At 41.9% G+C, this 25123-nt stretch overlaps 1 protein-coding gene across 4 annotated transcripts in view; it reads left to right on the top strand.

The window, feature by feature from the left end:
* LOC110533632 (cytospin-B) overlaps positions 1 to 24894 on the top strand; it is a 136175-nt gene extending 111281 nt beyond the window's left edge. For all 4 annotated transcript variants that reach the window (XM_036990047.1, XM_021618038.2, XM_021618037.2 and 1 more), the window contains 3 exons: positions 4817 to 4933; positions 17115 to 17174; positions 23797 to 24894. In XM_036990047.1, the coding sequence (XP_036845942.1) occupies positions 4817 to 4933; positions 17115 to 17174; positions 23797 to 23886 (267 nt within the window). In that variant the 3' untranslated portion in view covers positions 23887 to 24894. The remainder of the gene's footprint in view (positions 1 to 4816; positions 4934 to 17114; positions 17175 to 23796) is intronic.
* The last annotated feature ends 229 nt before the right edge of the window (positions 24895 to 25123 follow it).

Below are 25123 nucleotides of genomic sequence, written 5' to 3'. Positions count from 1 at the left end.
TTATATAATACACTGCAGTTGAGGAACAATGGGAAAGTAATTATGCTTTGAAAGTTGATACATTTGTAACCTCACTTTGGAGAAAATGGACCTTGAATAATTTGGTAAGCTCTTCTTTGTCTACACCCATTCAGCATCGTTCACACTCTCTTAAGCCTTACCCCAACCCATTTCTTTAAGGATTCACATGTGAGGCCATGCACTAAACAACAAAAGATTTAAAGACTAAAGGCTGGTTTATACTACGTCTATCGACAGTTGTCGCAGTGACATCATGAATATTCTATTGTCGTCCTACATCAAATAAACCCACCCGTTTAAAAAGGAATTTAGTATATGTCAATCTAGCAAACCAGGCAGCTAAAAACAACTTTCTAAACAAAGTTTTGGTTTGTTTCTAGCTTGTTAGCTAACTAGCTAATGTTAAGTTAGCTGGCTGGCCAGTTAAAATAATGACCATATCTTATAGCTGACAACGTCTTCACTTTAGCTCTTTTGTCTTCATTATTACAGGAAAATAAACTCAAAACAAAATCATTATTTGCACATTAATGGCGAGCCAATTACAGAAAATGACTTGTGACGTGTGATGAAATAAAAGCAGGGCATTCTACCGGAGAATTTTAGAATTTGGACACTGTCTCGTTGGCCTAACGTTATATCCTAATTTTACTTTGGTGCAGGTTATGTTCTTCACATTATCGTCTCTGGTAAGCACATACTATATCAAATACGACCAAAGTTTTGTCACATGCACTGGGTACAGAAGGTGTAATGAAGTGGTTACTTGCATAGTGGAGTCTTTTGTTTAGACATGTAGCTAGCTAGCTAGCTAAACAATTAAACATAATCCCTCATTCATAACATTACTACCCTGAATCTGCAGGTAGCTAACCAACCAGGTTTAATGTTAGCTAGCTAGCTAGCTAATATTAGGCAATAACTAGCAATGCAAATGGCTCTGAGATACAAATAATATTACTACACAGATCATACACTTAAAGTTAGCTAGCGAGCTAACAGTAGGATTTAACTTGAAATGAAAACAACTTTCTGACAAAATTTAAAATAATATAATATCTGAAAATGTAGCTAGCTAGACTATCTTACCCATATACATCGATGGACGCTTGTCCCTCTCTGTCACGGATGCCATGGTTGCCCTTAGATTGAAGATGTAATCCGGAGACAGGTGTTTTATACAACAGCCTTCTGTGCGTTTTCTTTTTGCAATCAAACACCAGCATTTTTCTACATCTCCTTGGCTATCATTTCCACCAGGCATTCCACTGATTTCAAAACGCAGTCCTCCAGAAAATGGAGAGCAACACTTTTGCAGTTTTACTAGGTGATATCGTTAGAAAGGATTACCTACACATAGTGACCAGCTCATGTTAATGGTAGAATTGAGCCAAAGAGGATGGCTGACGTTTTACATGCCCGTAATCAATTGTGCTATTTTTTTTAAAAATGCGTTGTTTGTAAAAATGGTTTACTTATTTTGTACGTAATGTTGCTGCTACTGTCTCTTATGACCAAAAATAACTTCTGGACATCAGAACTGGGATTACTCACCACGGACTGGAAGAAGCTTTTTCCTTTAACAAGTCCGACGAGAAAGATATACTGCTCTCCCGGGAACAGGCCCAGATCCACGTCATTTGCGTGAAGAAAAGACAAAGGAAAAGAGGACGCCGATCAGGCTGCCTTTTGAGAATCTGTAGGTGAGCGAGTAAACTCCCATTGCCATCAATTCTACTTGCTAACATGGAATCATTGGAAAATAAAATGGATGACCCACGATTATAATTATCCTACCAACGGGACATGAAGAACTGTAATTTCCTATGTTTCACCGAGTCGTGGCTGAACGACGACACTAATGATATAGAGCTGGAGGGATTTTCATTCACCGGCAGAACAGAGAAGCTACTTCTGGTAAGACGAGGGGTGGGGGTGTGTGTCTTTTTGTCAATAACAGCTGGTGCGCGATGTCTAATATTAAAGATGTCTCTAGGTATTGCTCGCCTGAGGAAGAGTACCTTATGATAAGCTGTAGACCACACTATCTACCAAGAGAGTTCTCATCTATATTATTCGTAGCCGTCTATTTACCACCACAGACTGATGCTGGCACTAAGTGCGCACTCAAACCAACTCTATAAGGCCATAAGCAAACAAATGATCACCCAAAAGCGGCGCTTCTAGTGGCCAGGGATGTTAATGCAGTTTTTTATCCTCAATCATTTTCAATGCATGCAATGTTGTCTCATGCTGGAGCAGCCTACTGCTTTCAGTTATCCAATAAATGAAATCTATCAACCAGCAATAAAAGTAACTCTCCAATTGCACTTAGTAGGAAACTTGACCTAGCATATTGATCAGCTATGGACAGGGTATGTAGATTAAACAACACCATTAGTTTTCATTGGTATGTTGCTCTATATGTTTATGTGCTTGAGTGGGGGGTTTTATGTGCTTCTGCATATCCTAACCATGTTCTAGGGATGTTCTAAGTGGGTTGTTCCACAAAATGAGTGAATGTAGCATTCCTTTGATATTTTAAGTAGAAATTGTGCACCAATATCATATTTTAAAAGCCTGTTATATTCAATAAAGTGCCCTTTAATATTACCCTCATGAAGCCGTCTTATCCCGCGAGCTTACATCTGCAACATTCATACAAGCTCACCAGATCAGGCGGCTTTGTGAGGCTACTTTAATGTGAGAATGCTATGTGAGAATGCTGTTCACTGACTACAGCTCAGCGTTCAACACCATAGTGCCCACAAAGCTCATCACTAAGCTAAGGAACCTAGAACTAAACACCTCCCTCTGCAATTGGATCCTGGACTTCCTGACTGGTCGTCCCCAGGTGGTAAGGGTAGGCAACAACACGTCTGCTACGCTGATCCTCAACACTGGGGCCCCACAGGGGTGTGTGCTTAGTCCCCTCCTGTACTCCCTGTTCACCCACGACTGCGTGAACAAACACGACTCCAACACCATCATTAAGTTTGCAGACGAAACAACAATGGTAGGCCTGATCACCGACAACGATGAGACAGCCTACAGGGAGGAGGTCAAAGACCTGGCAGTGTGATGCCAAGACAACAACCTCTCCTTCAATGTGAGAAAGACAAAGGAGCTGATCGTGGACTACAGGAAAATGCCCCCATTAACATCGACGGGGCTGTAGGGGAGCGGGTCGAGAGTTTCAACGAACTATCAGGGTCCGAACACACCAAAACAGTTGTAAAGAGGGCACGACAACACCTTTTCCCCCTCAGGAGACTGAAAAGATTTGGCATGGGTCCCCAGATCCTCAAAAAGTTCTACAGCTGCACCATCGAGAGCATCCTGACCGGTTGCATCACCGCCTGGTATGGTAACTGCTCGGCATCTGACCGCAAGGCGCTACAGAAAGTGCTGCCTACGGCCCAGTACATCACTGGGGCCAAGCTTCCTGCCATCCAGGACATTGACCCCCCACACACATTTGTTTTTTGCACTGCTGCTACTCGCTGTTTATTATCTATGCATAGTCACTTCACCCTACTGTACCTACACGCACAAATTACCTCGACTAACCTGTACCCCCGCACATTGACTTGGTACCGGTACCCCCTTTATATAGCCTCGCTATTGTTATTTTATTGTGTTACTTTTTATTATTTTTCACTTTAGTTCATTTGGTAAATATTTTCTTAACTCTTTCTTGAACTGCACAGTTGGTTAAGGGCTTGGAAGTCAGCATTTCATGTTGTATTCGAAGCATGTGAAAAACAAAGTTTGATTTGATTTAATTTAGACCACATGGAGAATTCAATAAATCAGGTTTTTTATATGAATGAAGACTTGCTAAAGAGCAATAATTTTGCATTTTGACATGTGTGCACCCACTGTGATTTTAACCCACTTAACACCAACATTTCTCCAAGTTTTCACCATCATTATAAAGCCCTAGATATTTTGTGGTTTGACAAAGTCATTTCTGAAGATTATTATTTAGTTCATGTGATTAGTGATTCATTTTAAGGTCAAGAAAACCTATCCATGAAATTAAATGAGCTATTCCTTTTAAAATATTTTTTTCTAAAGAAACATTGAACATCTAATAGTCAAATTATAGTGTAAAAGCTGGTGAGTTGGTTCTACTCTTTTTTACCATTTTCCGGTATTTTGTGGTGGAAAACTGAGTAGGTCGAGCATTACACGTCAACACTGTTACCCATAGATAGACAGGCTAGAAATGTTTAAACAATTGTGTTTTTTTGTGAAGCTTGTATTCAATTGCCCCTCCCTGTTGCACACAACAAGCTTCCATTTCCCCTGTCACAGGGGGATTTATGGCCATCAACCCTGTTACAGTCAACCCTGTTACTTTATTTGGCACTCACTATCGTACATTTTCATTTAATTTTTTTATTTACTTGAGATGAGAAAATATGTTTTTTATTATTAAGTTGAACATGACAGAATATTCTTTATGGCAATGTTAAAATTAGGTGAGATCAAAAGTTTATTTTCACCAAGTTACACATCTCAAAAGGCACTGATTTGGTGGAACGACCCAAGTAGATAATTCCTTGAGGAACGAGCAAGAACTAAATGCAAACTAAAGCTAGTTGTCAGTGTTATATTTGTGGAAAAGGAAGGTTGTTTCCATGCTCTCCGTTATGCATATTTACTGTATGTTAATAAATGCTTAATTTGAGCTCGTTATTGTTGTTTGAAATTCTTATTGAGACATCCACTGTTGGTACTGGAAGAAGAATGACGCCTTCCTCTCTCTCTCCATCTATCTCTCTTGTAGAACATTGATGTGACAAACTTCAGCAGCAGCTGGAGTGATGGCCTTGCATTCTGTGCTCTCCTCCACACCTACCTGCCTGCACATATCCCTTACCAGGAACTCATCAGTCAAGACAAGGTACCCACCTCACACACACACATGCACACATGCAGACAATTGCACGAACACACACACACTCATTCATCATTCCAATTAAGAGCTCATGAAATGGACACCCACACTGACGTGACATTTCAGATACACGCATGGATACCAGTAACATGATGACCTTCTACGTTCTCAATAAATGTTTTCTTCAAGTACATTCTTCTTCGAGTACCTCCAAAGCACCATTCATAGCGCTACACTTTAATACCTTACACTAAAGGCTATTGTATGGGAAACCTAGGCCCAGATTTACTGAAGGTGTGAGGGGGCACACAACATGTTTTGTGTGTAAAGTAGCATTTCACTGTGGTGCGCAAGCGTTTGCAGCATGTAAAACCAATTGTCACGGTTTTCTTCCGTCGAAGGAGAGGAGGACCAAAATGCAGCGTGGTTAGAGTTCATGGTTTTTAATATGAAAACTCAACATGAACACAAAAACAACAAACGTGGCAAAACCCGAAACAGTCCTATCTGGTGCAGAGAACACATAGACAAGAAACAATCACCCACAAAGTACCCACAGAATATGGCTGCCTAAATATGGTTCCCAATCAGAGACAACGATAGACAGCTGCCTATAATTGAGAACCAATCTAGGCAACCATAGACATACAATATACCTAGAAAGGAGACAGCCCCATAAACATACAAAACCCCTAGACAAGACAAAAAACACATACATCACCCATGTCACACCCTGACCTAACCAAAATAACAAGGAAAACAAAGAATACTAAGGTCAGGGTGTGACACCAATAAAACATGGTGGAGCATGTACCTTTACATTTGGGAGATCCTCCAAAGCACCAATGATAGCACCACAAGGTAATGTTTCCACGCTCGTATGTCGGCTATTTCCAGAATGAAGTCCAGAATGAATCTAGTCCCAAAGGCTTTTGTATGAGAAACACAGAGCATGTAACTATAAGGATACCCTCTCTCACCTGGTGTTAAAGAGAAACAGCTATATATTAGTTTTGACAGAGACAGTAATGCTGTATGTACAGTACCAGTCAAAAGTTTGGACACACCTACTCTTTCAAGGGTTCTTCTTAATTTTGTATATTCTCTATGTTGTCGAATAGTGAAGACATCAAAACTATGAAATAACACATATGGAATCATGTAGTGACCAAAATAGGCTCCCTTTGCCTTGATGACATCTTTGGCATTCTATTGGCATTCTCCCAACCAGCTTCTTGAGGTAGTCACCAGAATGCATTTCAATTAACAGGTGTGCCTTGTTTAAAGTTAATATGTGGAATTTCTTTCTTTCTTTGAGCCAATCAGTTGTTTTGTGACAAGGTAGGGATGGTATAGTGATGGTATACAGAAGATAGCCCTATTTGGTAAAAGACCAAGTCCATATTATGGCAAGAATATCTCAAATAAGCAAAGATAATAAACAGTCCATCATTACTTTAAGACATAAAGGTCAGTCAATCCGGAAAAAGTTTCCTCAAGTGCAGTTGCAAAAACCATTAAGCGCTATGGTGAAACTAGCTCTCATGAGGACCGCCACAGGAAAGGAAGACCCAGAGTTACCTCTGCTGCAGAGGATATGTTCATTAGAGTTACCCGCCTCAGAAATTGCAGCCCAAATAAATGCTTCACAGAGCTCAAGTAACAGACACATCTCAACATCAACTGTTCAGAGGAGACTGCGTGAATCAGGCCTTCACGGTCGAATTGCTGCAATGAAACCATTGTAAATAAGACTTGCCTAGTTAAATAAAGGTTCAATAAATTAAATAAAAACACTAAAGGACACCAATAAGAAGAAGAGACTTGCTTGGGCCAAGAAACACGAGCAATGGACATTAGACCGGTGGAAATCTGTCCCTTTGGTCTGAGTCCAAATGTTGTGTCTTTGAGACGCAGAGTAGGTGAACGGATGATCTCCCACCAGGAAGCATGGAGAAGGAGGTGTGATGGTGTGGAGTTGCTTTGTTGGTGACACTGTCAGTGATTTATTTAGAATTCAAGGCACACTTCCATCACTCTCCTTCTTGGTCAAATAGCCCTTATGCAGCCTGGAGGTGTGTTTGGTCATTGTCCTGTTGAAAAACAAATGATAGTCCCACTAAGCGCAAAACAGATGGGATGGCATATCGCTGCAGAATGTTGTGGTGGAAATCTGTCCTTTGGTCTGATGAGTCCAAATTTGGTGTCTTTGTGAGACACAGAGAAGGTGAACGGATGATCTCCGCATGTGTAGTTCCCACTGTAGTATCTGTGATCTACATCTGTTTATATTAGTTACTATGCTGTTACTAAGCAGTAATGTATTACGGCAGTGTTATGTTACTACACCTAATAGGAAATGCACATGCTCACTATCGGGCCTGGGGCTGTAGAGCACGAGGCGTTTTTGACTAAACGAAACTAACTGTACTCCCGTCTCCTGCCTGGTCATTTCTCCACAACACAAATATTACAGTGGCGATGAGGTGATTAAACTACATAAACAGACATTGCTTGAAGGGAAGAATGTTGCGTGAGTAATGAAACTCAAAATAATTATGTAAATCGTCAGTTATTTGTTTATTTTTTTTGCCAGTAGAAAAGGCTAAGCACTGCTAGTAGGTAAAGTGTTCAGGAGCTGCCAAGTAGCAAGCCTATTGGAGTCCAGAATAGAGACACTTCCCTCTGGTGGTTAAATAAATAAACGGTAATTGAACCCATTTGAAATTAGGCGATCTCGGTGGAGAAATATTGTAAAACAAGAAGAAACGTAACACATTATTACAAATGAGTGCAGTGAATTAAGTAATTGCAGAAACTTCTGAAATGAAGAAAGTGAAGAATTAGATGAAAATGAAGGAATACAAGGAATAAGGAAACTGAACAATTAACTGTGAAAATGGCAACCATTTGGTCAAGTACCAGAGTTTGAGGCTGCAAAAGAGGATTTTGATTCCTGTTTAGAGCGTTTTAAGCGTTGGCTGGCTGCAAATGAAATCAAAGATGAAAAGATAGCAGATTTATTTCTCAGTGTTTTGGGTCCAACTGATTATGGATTGCTGAAAGGTCTCATTGAACCAATAAAAGCAGTGGAGTTGAACTATGCAGAACTGACTGAAACTCTTTTAAGCCAATTCTCATTGCAGAACGTTTCAGATTTGACCAACGTCAAGGGGAAACCTTGGCTGACTACATCCTTGCTTTGAAAAGGCTGGCAAGTACATGTGAGTTTGAGTGATTTCTTGATGACTCTCGCCGAGACAAGTTTGTATGTGGTCTCACAGGTGAAGCATATCACAGAAGGCTTCTGTCAGAGAAGGACCTGACCTTTAAGAAAGCCTGTGATATCACACTTGGACTTGAGCTTGTCCACAGGGATACTATTGAGCTATCGGGACGTGCAGAACGTCAGAAAGTTGTTCACAAGGTCATTGACATGTGGAGGAAAAGGTTCACAAATGTCACACTTTTCTCAGTCCTGTCCTCAAGGTTACACAAGAACAAAGCAGTCCACATCACAAAGGTCTAAGCCAAGTTGCTACAGATGTGGGGGAGATAATCATCAGCACAGTGAATGTCGATTCCAAAATGAAAAGTGACACAATTGTGGAAAGGTTGGACTTATACAGAGAGTATCAAAAGCTCCAAAAAGGACAGCAGGAGCGCACAAAGTGTCAGACGCAGCACAAGAAGAGGAAGGTACAACTGAAACCGTATTGGAACTGTTTGCAGTGTACACAGCTCAACAACAAAAAGATGGAATCTATCTCAGCATGGAGTTAGCGGGAAAACCAGTAAACATGCAGCTGGACACACGAGCGTCTGAATCACTTGTTCCAGAAAGACTACAAAGAAAAACTGAAAGACTGCCCTCTTCAGCCAGCGTTCATCTGCCTTTCTTCATACACTGGTGACACTATTCCTGTGTTAGGACAGATCCAGGTACCAGTCCGGTATGAGGGGAAGGAGTGGACGCTACGGTTTGTCATTGTTAAAGGAGAAAAATCAGCCTTGCTAGGCAAAAACTGGCTACAAAAGATCAAGTTGAACTGGGGAGAAATCTTCAGTCTGAGAAATGACACACCAGTGAGTCAGGCTACACTCACTAACATGCTGGAGAAGCACAAATAACTTTTCAAAGATGTCTACGGCGAAATACAAGACTTCACAGCAAAAGTTAGAGTGAAAGAAGGAACCAAGCCTATCTTTCACAAACCATGTCCAGTTCCCTATGCTCTTAAGGAAGCACTAGAGAAGGAACTGTACCACCTCCAGAAGAATAACATCCTCACGAAAGTAGAGAGGAGCGACTGGGCCGCTCCGATCGTTGTAGTCCCAAAGAAAGACAAGACCGTCAGAATGAGAGCTGCATACTACCAGAGGAATATCCACTACCCTACGCTGAAAATCTGTTTGCCACTCTAGCTGGTGGAAAGGTTTTCAGTAAGCTGGACCTGTCATTCGCTTATCAGCAACTGAAGCTGGATCCGGAGTCGGAACAGTATCTGACCATCAATACACACAAGGGGCTATTCAGATTCAATCGCTTGGCCTATGGAATCTCGACAGCTCCAGCGATATTCCAACACACAATGGATCAGATCTTGGACGGTATAGACAATGTTGTGTGCTTCATGGACGACATCCTCATGTCAGCACCAACCATTGGAGAGCACCTTGCTCCTGAACTATTGCGGAAAGTTTGTGGCAAACTTGTCCACATTGTTGCATCCGCTTCACCAACTGCTGCAGGTCGATACAAAGTGGAATTGGTCCCCACAATGCGAAGAAGCATTCAAGACTTGCAAACAGAGTCTGTTAAAGAGCAAGTGGCTTGCCCACTATGACACAGAGATTAAGCTGAGACTTGCGTGTAATGCATCTCCATACAGAGTAGGAGCCGTCATCTCACATGTTCTACCATCAGGTGAAGAACACCCTATTGCATTTGCATCACGGACTCTGTCACTAAGTGAGAAAAATTATGCTCAAATTGAGAAGAAAGCCCTGAGCATAATATTCAGAGTGAAGAAGTTTCACAAATATCTCTACGGAAGGAAGTTCCAACTACTGACAGATCACAAGCCTCTGTTGGCCATCCTTGGACCAGAATCAGCCATACCAACCATTGCTGCACTTCGAATGCAACGTTGGGCTCTGATATTGCTAGCCCACGACTACGAGATCGAGTACAGACGAGCAGTGATCACGCAAATGCAGATGCACTATCAAGACTACCATGCAATAGGGACTCCGACAGTAAAGATGATAGAGCAGTCTTCCAGATCTCTCTCATCAATGAACTTCCCATATCTGCTTCAGACATAGCAGAGGAAACGAGGAAAGACAAAGTCCTTTCCAAAGTCTTGGACTTAAAATTAGGATATTGGCCAACCTTCGTAAATGACGATGACCTTCGTCCATTCATCGAAAAGAAAGACCAGTTGTCCACTGATCAAGGATGTTCTGTGGGGATCAAGGGTGGTGGTACCTCACACATTTCAGAGGAGACTGCTATCTGACCTGCATGAGGGACATCCAAGGATCACTCGAATGAAAGCACTCACCCGCAGTTATCTGTGGTGGTCTGGACAACAAGCCTGCTGCTGCACCTCTTCATCCATAGTCCTGGGCTGCTACACCATGGGAACGTATCCATGTGAATTACGCTGAGATTGACAAGCATATTTCCTTGTTGTCGTCGATGTCCATTCCAAGTGGATGGAAGTGTTCCCTTCTCAACTGACCACAGCTGAGAAGACCATCAATATTCTCAGACACCTGTTCGCAACCTTTGGACTAGTCAAGGAGCTCGTATTGGACAATGGCCCTCCTTTCACCAAACGATTTTGAAATGTTTCTCAAGAAAAACGGAGTAAGGCACCTGTCACCAACCTTACCATCCGGCATCAAACGGAGCAGTGGAGAGAGCCGTGCAAACCTTTAAGAAGGCCTGGACTGGACTCAAGGTTCAGTCTTATTTAATGTAACACACCACACACAGTAACGGAACGTACACCAGCTGAACTGTTTCTGAAACGCCAACCACGTACCCGCCTGACATTGTTGAAACCAGACTTGTCAAGCACTGTGGCAAAGCACCAGCTACAGCAGAAGAAAGCTCATGACAGACACTCAGACTGTCAGAGAATTCAAAGAGGGAGAGAGGGTGATGGTACGTGATTTCAGACACCTCAAGCGCCTGTGGAACTCAGGTGTGATCTTGCAACGCAGAGGACCTTTGACTTACCAAGTTCAAATTGGTCATCGCCATGTCAACGTTCATGTGGATCATCTGCTACGGTCCAACGCCCCAGCAGAGACATGCCGAGAGAATAAGAACAATAACGACCCCAGGACTATTCTCTTGACTGTGGACGTACGGGAGAGACAGAGCCTGAACTTCCACCCGAACCTGGCCCACCACCGGAAGCCCAGGAGGAGCGGAGATATCCTATTCGACAGCGAAGGGCACCTCAAAAGCTTGACCTGAGTTGAGCTGTTTCAGGAGGTAACAGACAGTAAAACAAACAAACACTTTAATATGTCCTAGATAAAAGGAAAGAAAAAGGACATCACCTGGGTTAGTTATTAGGACACAAACTCCATCTTCGGGGAAGAATAATCCCCTAGATTTGTGCTGGGCTCTGAAAAGTCTGTTTCAACCCAGTAGTTGAAAAATGTTTAAGAATGCATTGTTCAGATATTGCATTAGTAGTTCCCTAACATATTTACCTTGTTCTCTGGGAGTTAAACACTATGGGGGACGAGTGTAGTATCTGTGATCTTCATCTGTTTATATTAGTTGCTATGCTGTTACTAAGCAGTAACGTATTACGGCAGTGTTATGTTACTACACCTAACAGGAAATGCACATGCGCACTATTGGGCCTGGGGCTGTAGAGCACGAGGCATTTTTGACTAAACAAAACTTTCTGTACTCCAGTCTCCTGCCTAGTCATTTCTCCACGACACAAATATGACACCCACCAGGAAGAATGGAGGAGGAGGTGTGATGGTGTGGGGTTGTTTTGTTGGTGACACTGTCAGTGATTTATTTAGAATTCAAGGCACACTTGAATTCTAATTGAATGCTTATTTGGCTGTTCTTGCCATAATATGGACTTAATATATTAATATTAATATACATAATATGGTCTTTTAACAAATAGGGCTATCAGATTTGGACTCATTTCCAAATTCATAGGGCTATTTCCAAATTTGGACTCATCAGACCAGAGGACAGATTTCCACCACAACATTCTGCAGCGATATGCCATCTGCGCTTAGTGGGACTATCATTTGTTTTTCAACAGGACAATGACCAATCACACCTCCAGGCTGCATAAGGGCTATTTGACCAAGAAGGAGAGTGATGGAGCCCTGTATTAATTCAATCAGCTCACCATAAACCATTAAGGACTAAACCTAGGCACAAGCACACACACCTCGATGCCGCATGTTGTACGTGACAAATAAGACAGGTTGATTACTATGGTAACACCCTCACGTGCCATCCTGATGATAGCGACAAGGCTAGCCCATCCCCAGTGGGTCGTTTCATCTCAAAAAGTAAAAGAAACAATCTCAGATTGTTGTGAAATCGTTTCTGTAGTTACAAACAGATAAGATTAGCATTCCTGCAACATTATTTTGTTGAAATATATTTTGATCTCTGAGAAGTTAAGCTAATTGATTCCACGCAAATTGGCCATTTTAATTCATAAGATTCATATGATATTCAATAAATATAGTACCGGACATCCAATTTGGAACTAACTTTTTTCTACCAATGAGTAAGACATGTGCAAACAAACAAAAATTGTCAAAAGACACCCACACTAATTCCACCTCAACAACCAGTATCGAGTATCAGTTCTCTGTCTGACAAGTAGTATGGAGTATTGTTTCTTCATACTATGTAATGTATTCCCAGCGATTTTGGGGATAGTTATTTTTCCCTGTTCAGAGAAATTAGGCATTGAAGTTGTGAGGTTTATGTCCCGTCATACATTCTGATATAACCAGGTTCTGACCACTAGATGGTGCTGTTCATTCTATTAGGTTTGTTTCCTTACGCTGTTAGCAGTTTATGGGCAAGTTATGACAACAGTCCATGCTTAGTTTTTTAAAAATTGGCCAGTGTTTCAAATGCAAACATTTTAGTATTGTGTCACAAATCCAATGCAAGCCAATGGTACCTATTTGAGCAATTTGAGCTTCATGTCCAACTCATCCTATAGTATCTAAAAATGTATTGTGTAACTCAGTGAAGTTAATTATGATTTGGTCATGAAGTGCAAACATGCTAATATAGGTACCATTTGTACCATAAATGAAAATAAAGTTAGCATTTGAAACGGGGGACAGGTAAACCCAAAGCATGAATTCAAATCAAATCAAACTTTATTTTTCACATGCGCCAAATACAACAAGTGTAGACCTTACAGTGAAATGCTTACTTACAAGCCCTTAACCAACGGTGCAGTTCAAGAAGAGTTAAGAAAATATTTACCAAATAAACTAAAGTAAAAAATAATACTGTACCGAGTCAGTGTGCGGACGTACATGTTAGTTGAGGTAATTTGTACATGTAGGTACAGTAGGGTGAAGTGACTATGCATAGATAATATATAGAGATGACGTGATGTGGACACCTACGAACTTGAAACTCTCGACCCGCTCCACTACAGCCCCATCGATGTTAATGGGGGCCTGTTCGGCCCGCCTTTTCCTGTAGTCCACGATCAGCTCCTTTGTCTTGCTCACATTGAGGGAGAGGATGTTGTCCTGGCACCACATTGCCAGTTTTCTGACCTCCTCCCTATAGGCTGACTCATCGTTATCGGTGATCAGGTCCTACCATTGTTGTGTCGTCTGCAAACTTAATGATGGTATTGGAATCGTGTTTGGCTACGCCGTCATGGGTGAACAGGGAGTACAGGAGGGGACTAAGTACACACCCCTGAGGGGCCCCAGTATTGAGGATCAGCGCGGCAGACGTGTTGTTGCCTACCCTTACCTCCTGGGGGCGGCCCGTCAGGAAGTCCTGGATCCAGTTGTAGAGGGAGGTGTTTAGTCCCAGAGTACTTAGCTTAGTGATGAGCTTCGTGGGCACTATGGTGTTGAATGCTGAGCTGTAGTCAATGAACAGCATTCTCACATAGGTGTTCCTTTTGTCCTGGTGGGAAAGGGCAGTGTGGAGTGTGATTGAGATTGCGTAATCTGTGGATATGTTGGGGCAGTATGCGAATTGGAGTGGATCTAGGGTATCCGGGAGGATGCTGTTGATGTGAGCCATGACCAGCCTTTCAAAGCACTTCATGGCTACCGACGTGAGTGCTACGGGGCAGTAATTATTTAAGCAGGTTACCTTTGCTTCATTGGGCACAGGAACTATGGTGGTCTGCTTGAAACATATTACAGGGAGAGGTTGAAAATGTCAATGAAGACACTTACCAGTTGGTCCACGCATGCTTTGAGTACACGTCCTGGTAATCTGTCTGGCCCCGTGGCTTTGTGAATGTTGACCTGTTTAAAGGTCTTGCTCACAGCTGATGCTCTCGTGCATGCTTCAGTGTTGCTTGCCCCAAACGAGCATAAAAGGCATTTATGTCATCTGGTAGGCTCGCATCACTGGACATGCTGGTAAAAATTTGGTGAAACTGATTTAAGTTTGCCCGCATTAAAGTCCGTGGCCACTAGGAGTGGCGCTTTTGGATGAGCATTTTCTTGTTTGCGTATGGCCTTATAGAGTTGGTTGAGTGCGGTCTTAGTTCCAGCATCTGTGGTGGTAAATAGACAGCTACGAATAATATAGATGAGAACTCTCTTGGTAGATAGTGTGGTCTACAGATTATCATAAGGTTCTCTACCTCAGGTGAGCAATACCTCGAGACTTCTTTAATATTAGACATTGCGCACCAACTGTTATTGACAAATAGACACACACCCCCACCCCTCGTATTACCAGTCAAAGCTTCTCTGTTCTGCTGGTGCATGGAAAATCCCGCCAGCTTTATATTATCCGTGTCGGCGTTCTTCCACGACTCTGTGAAACATAAGAGATTACAATTTTTAATGTCCCGTTGTTAGGATAATCGTAGGTCATCAATTTTATTTTCCAATTCTTGCATGTTAGCCATTAGAACGAATGGCAGTGGAAGTTTACTCGCTCGCATATCGATTCTCAGCCGGCGGCCCGACCTGCTCCCCCTTTACCTCCGTACTTTCTTCACGCAAATTACGTGGATTTGGGCCTGTTCCCTGGAAAGCAGTATATCCTCGTCGGACTCGTTATAGGCAAAAGCTTCTTCCAGTTCGAGGTGAGCAATGGCTGTTCTGATGTCCAGAAGTTATTTTCGGTCATAAGAGACGGTAGCAGCAACAGTATGTAAAAAAAATAAGTAAAAAATAAGTTACAAACAACGCAAAAAAACTCACATAATTGCACAGTTGGATAGGAGCATGTAAACATCAGCCATCCTCTTCGGCACCATCTTAATTGTACGCCATCGTCAATCGGATTGATGTCCATTGACTGCTTACAGTGTAAGGAAACCAATATGTCATTTTGTAATTTGGGTTATCTATCCCTTTGATATTGAGGAGGGGGATCACACTTGTTTCCACCTAATAACAGGAACAGAACCATCTAGTGGTCAGAACCTTGTAATTTCAGGATGTATAATGGGGCTCTAGAGAGTTTTTCCTAGCCACCTTGCTTCTACATCAGCATTGCTTGCTCTCTGGGGTTTTAGGCTCGGTTTCTGTATAAGCACTTTATGACAACTGCTGATGTAAAAAGGGCTTTATAAATAAATGTGATAGGTTTATGTCAATCAAACAATTAACTTCAATGACGAACATTTCTCTGAGCAGTGGGAACAGCCATCACCAAATTTGGTGGGAATACATGACATAGTAAGAAAAAAATAATACTCCAAGCCGCAGCACCATATTACTTGTCAGACACGGAGAATTGATTCTGTGATACTGGTTGTTGGGTACGATTAGCATGGGGTGTCCGTGGCTTTTGACATTTTTGTTTCCTCATGTCTTACTCATTGGTAGAAAAAAGTTTGGTCCAAACCGGAAGTGGGGTATTGAATATTATATGAATCCTATAAAATAATATGGCCAATTTCGGTGCACTTAGCTTAATTTCTCAGAGATATAATTACGTATATTTCAACAAAATAATGTTGCAGGAATGCTTATCTTATCTGTTTCTAACAGCAAAAAAACAACAATTTCAGAACAATCTGAGATTGGCTTGCTGAAGTTGGCTTGCTGAAAGTGATATAGGGGTGGCAGATAGCATAGTGGTTAGAGCTTTGGGCCAGTAACCAAAAGGTTGCTGGATCGAATCCCTGAGCTGACAAGGTAAAAATATTTTGTTCTGCCCCTGAACAAGGCAGTTAACCCACTGTTTCCTGGTAGGCTGTCATTGTAAATAAGAATTTGTTCTTAACTGATTTGCCTAGTTAAATAATTAAAATTACATGGAATGACCTCAGTGAATTTTTCAGTGAGGGCTTTATTGCATTCTGCTGAGCCACTTCCTAGTTCCTAGGCCCCCTTTGACAGCAGAAGTTCTCCTTTCCTAGAATGTTACTTCTATCATTGCATTCATCCAAGCTCTCTGTCATGGTTGAAAAGAATGTTATTTATACCAAAATATTTACTGTTGGACTCCCAACATCATGGTGTTCAGCCTCTTCATGCAGCAGATATTATGGGCCGGTCCAAAGCAAACAACCTAGGCTATCTGTTCAAAAATAATATTGAAATAATCATCATCCTGAATGTTTCCTAGTCCCAAAGACAAACACTTTGATGGTCAAAGTAATTCTACGTCTCAGAGAGGTCAGTGACTCTTTGACTCTCCTCCCCCTCTCCTCGTACTACTCCCTCCCCCTCATGCAAACAGTTTGGTGTAGTTTCCAGAAGGAATATGCCCTGTGTGTTTAGAAGTTGTTTTCTTTATAGATGTGTTCTGTTTGTTGCTGTTTGCAGCGCTCTGTGTGATAATGAGTGAGGAAGAAAAGGGGGGGGGGCCCTGCAGTGTGTTATGAGTAAGGAGGAGGAGGAGGAGGGAGGCTCTGTAGTGTTTTATATATGACGAAGAGGAAGAATAGGAGGAGTGAGGCCCTCTAAAGATCAACCCTGTTTGTTTTTCCTACAGGGACGGAATCTGTCCCTGGCATTTCAGGCTGCAGAAAGCATCGGCATCAAACCCTCCCTGGTGAGTTGAACTGAACAACCAGAGACCAGACAATACACCAACGTAGCATAGACGCTTAAATCTGGTTTATTACTAAACAAATGACCTGATTTGATTAACTACAGAATGACTATGCTGCTTTGATTTATCTACAGAAGCAACATTTGATTAGATTATTGCATTTTATCGAGTGATAGAGTGATCAGCGTTCAATACCATAGTCCCCTCAAAGCTCGGGACCCTGGGATTGAACTCCAACCTATGCAACTTGATCCTGGACTTCCTGACGGGCCGACCCCAGGTGGTGAGGGTAGGCAACAACACCTCCGCCACACTGACCATCAACATGGGGTCCCCCCAGGGGTGTGTGCATGTTCACCCACAACTGCGTGGCCAAGCACGACTCCAACACCATCATTAACTTGGCTGACGACACAATGGTGGTCCCAATAAAGCATCTTACTTTGACCAGATTCGCACAGCAAGAAAATAATACTTCAGCAAGAGGAAATGTGAATTATTATGTGGATTATAATTAATTATCATTTTTGTAGGGGTTGATACCTTTTTTGTTAGGGCAAATCAAGTCTGAAATTACAAACTTTAGAAGCATTTTTAAACCTTGAATACACTAGAAGATTGCATTTCTATGCAGGAAATTTTCTGCAACAACAGTGTGAACAAATTAAGATCCAACATCTGTAGGCCTGATCACCGACAGCGATGAGACAGCCTACAGGGAGAAGGTCAAAGATCTGTCAGCATGGTGCCAGGACAACAACCTCTCCCTCAATGTCAGCAAGACCAGAGAGCTAAATGAGCACTACAGGAAACTGGGGGGGAACGACCCCATTCACATTGGCATGGCTGCAGTGGATAGGTTCAAGAGCTTCAAGTTCCTCAAGTGTCGACATCACTTAGGACTTAACATGGTAAAAACACACCGGCACAGTCGTGAGGAGGGCGCCACAGCGCCTCTTCTCCCTCAGGAGGCTGAAGAGATATGGCATGGGACCTCAGCTCCTCAAGAAGTTCTGCAGCTGCACCATCAAGAAATGCTGGACTGGCTGCATCACCACCTGGTATGGCAACTGCAACCGTAAAGCTCTACAGTAAATCATTTGGGCCGAGCTCCCAGCCATCTAGGACATTAATACCAGGCGGTGTCTGAGGAAGACCCGGATAATTGCCAGACTTCAGCCACCCCAGCCATGGACTGTTCTCTCCGCTACCTGCTGGCAAGCGTTACCAGAGCATCAGGTCTTGGACCAACAGGCTCCGAGACAGCTTCTATCACCAAGCAATAAGACTCTTGACCAGCTAACCAATAGCTGCCCACCTTCACCCACAGACTACCTGCACTGACTCTATCTGCACTTACATTGCACACTCACAGGTCTCTATACACACACTCACACATACTTACACTGACATTCTCACAGTGCCTGTACAGTGCCTTGCGAAAGTATTCGGCCCCCTGGAACTTTGCGACCTTTTGCCACATTTCAGGCTTCAAACATAAAGATATAAAACTGTATTTTTTTGTGAAGAATCAACAACAAGTGGGACACAATCATGAAGTGGAACGACATTTATTGGATATTTCAAACTTTTTTAACAAATCAAAAACTGAAAAATTGGGCGTGCAAAAGTATTCAGCCCCTTTACTTTCAGTGCAGCAAACTCTCTCCAGAAGTTCAGTGAGGATCTCTGAATGATCCAATGTTGACCTAAATGACTAATGATGATAAATACAATCCACCTGTGTGTAATCAAGTCTCCGTATAAATGCACCTGCACTGTGATAGTCTCAGAGGTCCGTTAAAAGCGCAGAGAGCATCATGAAGAACAAGGAACACACCAGGCAGGTCCGAGATACTGTTGTGAAGAAGTTTAAAGCCGGATTTGGATACAAAAAGATTTCCCAAGCTTTAAACATCCCAAGGAGCACTGTGCAAGCGATAATATTGAAATGGAAGGAGTATCAGACCACTGCAAATCTACCAAGACCTGGCCGTCCCTCTAAACTTTCAGCTCATACAAGGAGAAGACTGATCAGAGATGCAGCCAAGAGGCCCATGATCACTCTGGATGAACTGCAGAGATCTACAGCTGAGGTGGGAGACTCTGTCCATAGGACAACAATCAGTCGTATATTGCACAAATCTGGCCTTTATGGCAGAGTGGCAAGAAGAAAGCCATTTCTTAAAGATATCCATAAAAAGTGTTGTTTAAAGTTTGCCACAAGCCACCTGGGAGACACACCAAACATGTGGAAGAAGGTGCTCTGGTCAGATGAAACCAAAATTGAACTTTTTGGCAACAATGCAAAACATTATGTTTGGCGTAAAAGCAACACAGCTGAACACACCATCCCCACTGTCAAACATGGTGGTGGCAGCATCATGGTTTGGGCCTGCTTTTCTTCAGCAGGGACAGGGAAGATGGTTAAAATTGATGGGAAGATGGATGGAGCCAAATACAGGACCATTCTGGAAGAAAACCTGATGGAGTCTGCAAAAGACCGGAGACTGGGACGGAGATTTGTCTTCCAACAAGACAACGATCCAAAACATAAAGCAAAATCTACAATGGAATGGTTCAAAAATAAACATATCCAGGTGTTAGAATGGCCAAGTCAAAGTCCAGACCTGAATCCAATCGAGAATCTGTGGAAAGAACTGAAAACTGCTGTTCACAAATGCTCTCCATCCAACCTCACTGAGCTCGAGCTGTTTTGCAAGGAGGAATGGGAAAAAATGTCAGTCTCTCGATGTGCAAAACTGATAGAGACATACCCCAAGCGACTTACAGCTGTAATCGCAGCAAAAGGTGGCGCTACAAAGTATTAACTTAAGGGGGCTGAATAATTTTGCACGCCCAATTTTTCAGTTTTTGATTTGTTAAAAAAGTTTGAAATATCCAATAAATGTCGTTCCACTTCATGATTGTGTCCCACTTGTTGTTGATTCTTCACAAAAAAATACAGTTTTATATCTTTATGTTTGAAGCCTGAAATGTGGCAAAAGGTCGCAAAGTTCAAGGGGGCCGAATACTTTCGCAAGGCACTGTATACTGAGATCATGTGACAGATCATGTGACCCTTAGATTGCATTACCAAAGACTACCAAAGACTTTATTTAACTAATTATGGGGCTTCATAGCAAAGGGGATGAATACATATTCACGCAACACTTTCCTTTTTTTTTTTTTATTGAAACAAGTAATTTTTCCACTTCACTTCACTTTTTATTTCACTTCACCAATTTGGACTATTTTGTTTATGTCCATTACATAAAATCCAAATAAAAATCCATTCAAATTACAGGTTGTAATGCAACAAAATAGGAAAAAACGCCAAGGGGGATGAATTCTTTTGCAAGGCACTGTATATATATTGCTCGTTCTGATATTTATTTGTATTGTTTTAATATTTTTATTATGTGTGTATTGTTATCGTATTGCTAGGTATAACTGCATTTCGCTGCACCTGCGATAACTTTGATTTGATTCTAATAGTATGATTAATGAATAACTAAATGAATGCAAATCCTTCTGAGTCAACACACACATGACTAGTAGTTATTTTAAAATAAATATTTGTACTGTGATTTCCCTGTAAACCTAGTGGAGGGGATAACTGCGTGGATGTATCAAGCTTAGGCATTGGTACACTATGTGTTCTTTATGACAGTGTATGTTAGGTCTAGTGGATGTTAACTTAACTTGACAATGGTGTTTTCCATGTCCTACATTATATGTGACGTTTTGTCCTCAGTGCATGCAAAGAGCAAGCCAGGGCTCACTATGGTAGCTGGGTGTTTGGGAGAGTCAGGCTTGTTACAGTCAGGATGCAAGTTGGGTTAGCTAGCTAGCTAGCTAATAATACATAATTTTTTTATATTTAAAAAATGTATTTACTTACTTGAATAGGTTCTCCCACTGTCTCCGATTTTTGGATCCTTACACAAACAAAATAATGGGAAATCTTTTAGGTGGTAGCAAAGCCCAGCCAGCAGCCATGTGGACAAATGTGGACAAATGTGGACAAGGGAAAAAGTGTGTTTGTCACCAGACGAGTTTAGAAGGTGTTGTGACATTTGACTTTACCAGTGTAATTTCAATAAATATAAATCACAGACTGTCGGTATAAAGTGTACTGTCGGTACACTTTATAACTTGAAAACTGTCTCTTTAAACTAGAATAGACAACAACAACCCAGACGGAAAACAGTGACGCACATAACATACAACACCCCTTCTACGGGCATGTGGGGGAGGGTTTTTGAAATGTAACTGTAACTGATGTGAAATGGCTAGCTAGTTAGCGTGGTGCACGCTAATAATGTTTCAATCGGTGACGTCACTCGCTCTGAGACCTTGAAGTAGTTGTTCCCCTTGCTTTGCAAGGGCTGCAGTCTTTGTGGAGTGATGTGTAACGATGCTTTGTGGGAGGCAGTTGTTGACGTGTGCAGAGGGTCCCTGGTTCAAGCCCAGGTAGGGGCGTGGAGAGGGATGGAAGCTGTACCGTTACGTAACATCCAATCAAAATATTGTCGCTGGCAGTCAACAGACGATTCAAACTGTTTTTGGAAAAAAAATCATCTCCAGACCTCCAAGGAATTCATTGCAGCATTGTGATTTTGGAGGTATAGCAACGTGAGACTACCAAAGTCCAACCAACTGGATGTCTGTGTCAAGATATTTGCCAACCAACTAGGTCTTAGGCCTCGAGTCAATCAGATCGAGCGTTAATGGCGTTTGAGGTGTAACTGCGGTATGAAATGACAAATCGGCGAGTGCTGCTCTTGTGTGTCACTAATCAAATCAAATCAAATGTATTTATATAGCCCTTCGTACATCAGCTGATATCTCAAAGTGTTGTACAGAAACCCAGCCTAAAACCCCAAACAGCAAGCAATGCAGGTGTAGAAGCACGGTGGCTAGGAAAAACTCCCTAGAAAGGCCAAAACCTAGGAAGAAACCTAGAGAGGAACCAGGCTATGTGGGGTGGCCAGTCCTCTTCTGGCTGTGCCAGGTGGAGATTATAACAGAACATGGCCAAGATGTTCAAATGTTCATAAATGACCAGCATGGTCAAATAATAATAAGGCAGAACAGTTGAAACTGGAGCAGCAGCACGGCCAGGTGGACTGGGGACAGCAAGGAGTCATCATGTCAGGTAGTCCTGAGGCATGGTCCTAGGGCTCAGGTACTCTGAGAGAGAGAAAGAAAGAGAGAATTAGAGAGAGCACACTTAAATTCACACAGGACACCGAATAGGACAGGAGAAGTACTCCAGATATAACAAACTGACCCTAGCCCCCGACACATAAACTACTGCAGCATAAATATTGGAGGCTGAGACTAATCCCTCCCTTCTTTATCCATACCACATTAGAAGTTGGGGTGGCAGGTAGCCTAGCGTTTAGCGTGTTAGGTCAGTAACCGAAAGGTTGCTAGATCAAATCCTTGAGCTGACAAGGTATAAATCTGTTGCTCTGCCCCTGAACAAGGCAGTTAACTCACTGATCCTAGGCTGTCATTGTAAATAATAATTTGCTCTTAACTGACTTGCCTGGTTAAATACATTTAAAAAAATAAGTTCAATAATAACAGGCGACTGCATGTTTTCATGTTCATTTGGATGGGGGGATTCAAATTGCCAACGATACAATGCAATTGTGTTCGTTGTCTGTAGCTTATGCCTGCCCATACCATACCCCACCCCACTATGGGGCACTCTGTTCACAACGTTGGCATCAGCAAACCACTCGCCCACACACACATGGTCTGCTGTTGTGAGGCCGGTTGGAAGTTCTGCCAAATTCTTTAAAACAACGTTGGAGGCTGCTTATGGTAGAGAAATCCACATTCAATTCTCTGGCAAAAGCTCTGGTGGACATTCCTGCAGTCAGTATGCCAATTGCACGCTCCCTTAAAACTTTAGACATCTGTGGCATTGTGTTGTGTGACAAAACAGCACATTGTATAGAGGTATTTTATTGTCCCCAGCACAAGGTGTACCTGTGTAATGATCATACTGCTTAATCAGCTTCTTGATATGCCACACCTGTCAGGTGGATAGATTATCTTGGCAAAGGAGAACACTAACAGGGATGTAACAGGGATGTAAACCAATTTGTGCACAAAATTTGAGAGAAATTTGATTTTTGTGCGTATAGAACATTTCTGGGATCTTTTATTTCTGCTCATGAAACATGGGACCAACGCTTTACATGTTGCGTTTATATTTTTGTTCAGTGTACATTGTTTATGGGTTTCCCAGATCTATGCCATTGTCATGAAGCCCAAACGAACGCTTTCAGCCCAGACGACAGACTGATTACGTCAGTCTGATTACAGCCCCAAACCTGGCTAGGGCTGCTTTGAAGGCAGTGTCTCAGTAAAGAACAGGTAGTCTGAGCCTGTATAAACCAGCTTGTTTCTCTAAGGGCTAAGCCTTCGATGTCTGTCTCTCATTATTATTACCTCTGATTTGTGTCAATCTTGTATATTATATAATATATGTAGAATATGCCCATGTTTATATATAGCATCAATGTATAACATGTATTATGCTCCTACATCATACTGTTGAGTGAACTCTATTTTTTCTCTGTCTGTGTGTCTGTCCTTGCAGGACATTGATGAGTTGATGCACACGGACAGACCGGACTGGCAGAGTGTAATGCAGTACGTTTCTCAGATCTACAAGTACTTTGAGACTTGACCAGAGAAGAGGAGAATGAGGATTAGGAGGAGGAGGAAGAAGAAGAGGAAGAATGGAGGCACAGCAGCACTTTTTGTCCGGTCCAAGTCTCCTTCTCTCAACATGGAACCCTAGAACACTGTCTCAACCCCCTCAACACTTGCATCCATCTCAACACTAAATGCACGAAGAACCCTCCTGTTCATTTGAAGTTTGATCTTGCTTACTGTTACTGTTTTGTACATAATGGTACAACTGACGCTGAGTGTCAGAATGCTGAATTCTCTGACTGCATTTAAGAAGACACGCTGCAATTATATTGGATTGTTTATGTTGAAGTCAAATGATTATTTTTAAATTATACTTTAAAGGAAGAGTTTGATTTTACATGAGAAGCATATATCAAATAAAATTGCCTGGTTTCTGATTATCCATAAGAAACCATTGCCTTTGTTTTTGTTTTGAGACCGACCCATGTTGCCATCTATGATGTCATACTAAAATGAATTGACAACACTACATGTAGCTCTGAATAATTAGATTTTACATTCACGTTTATGTTATTATTAATACAGAATGTATTCGCTGTTTGTATACTGTGGGACTGACTGACTGACTCAATCAAACCATTGTATGATGTGTCCTTTAGCAAGTGTTGTTTCTAGTTCTTGCACAGCAATGTGGTTTTGTCTCCAGCAAGCATCTTTCAGCTGGAGCTATCATGCTGGGGATGGTCGAATGAACAAGAACTGCAAAATGTATTCAAACTGACATTTATGAAAATGTCATCCAAATGTACCATGAAGGACACTTTATACTATCTGGAATCAATCAAACAACCTTGAATTTGCAGCTTCAGTTATGGTTTGTCTCTTATAAAGAAGGAAGTGCAGTATAGTGTTTATTTATTTACATATGTGCTGGGAAATGTGAGAATGATGCATGAAATGTATGTGAGCATTTTTTATTTACTGAGATTTCAGAGATTTACTCAGAGGTGGAAATTGTTAAATAAAGTATTTTGTCAATCAGCACTGGTCATTCTTACACTTTCTAGTGTGCGTGCGTGCGTACACCTGCATGTGTGTTAGCTGAGATTGGTTGTCATCTGAGTGGGTTACAGTAGGTACCCATATATTAATTTCCCCTCTCCTTTTGTTACAGGCTATAGAGGGAAGTGGGCAAGTGTTTCATGATTGTATGAAAGCTTTTGATATAATCCGGAATACAAGTAGACTAAGTAAATTAGATTACCAAT

This window comes from Oncorhynchus mykiss, chromosome 10 (assembly GCF_013265735.2).
Source record: "Oncorhynchus mykiss isolate Arlee chromosome 10, USDA_OmykA_1.1, whole genome shotgun sequence".
Classification (NCBI taxonomy): domain Eukaryota; kingdom Metazoa; phylum Chordata; class Actinopteri; order Salmoniformes; family Salmonidae; genus Oncorhynchus; species Oncorhynchus mykiss.
The sequence above is the reverse complement of the archived record's forward strand: the minus strand, read 5'-3'. Positions and strand labels throughout refer to the sequence as shown.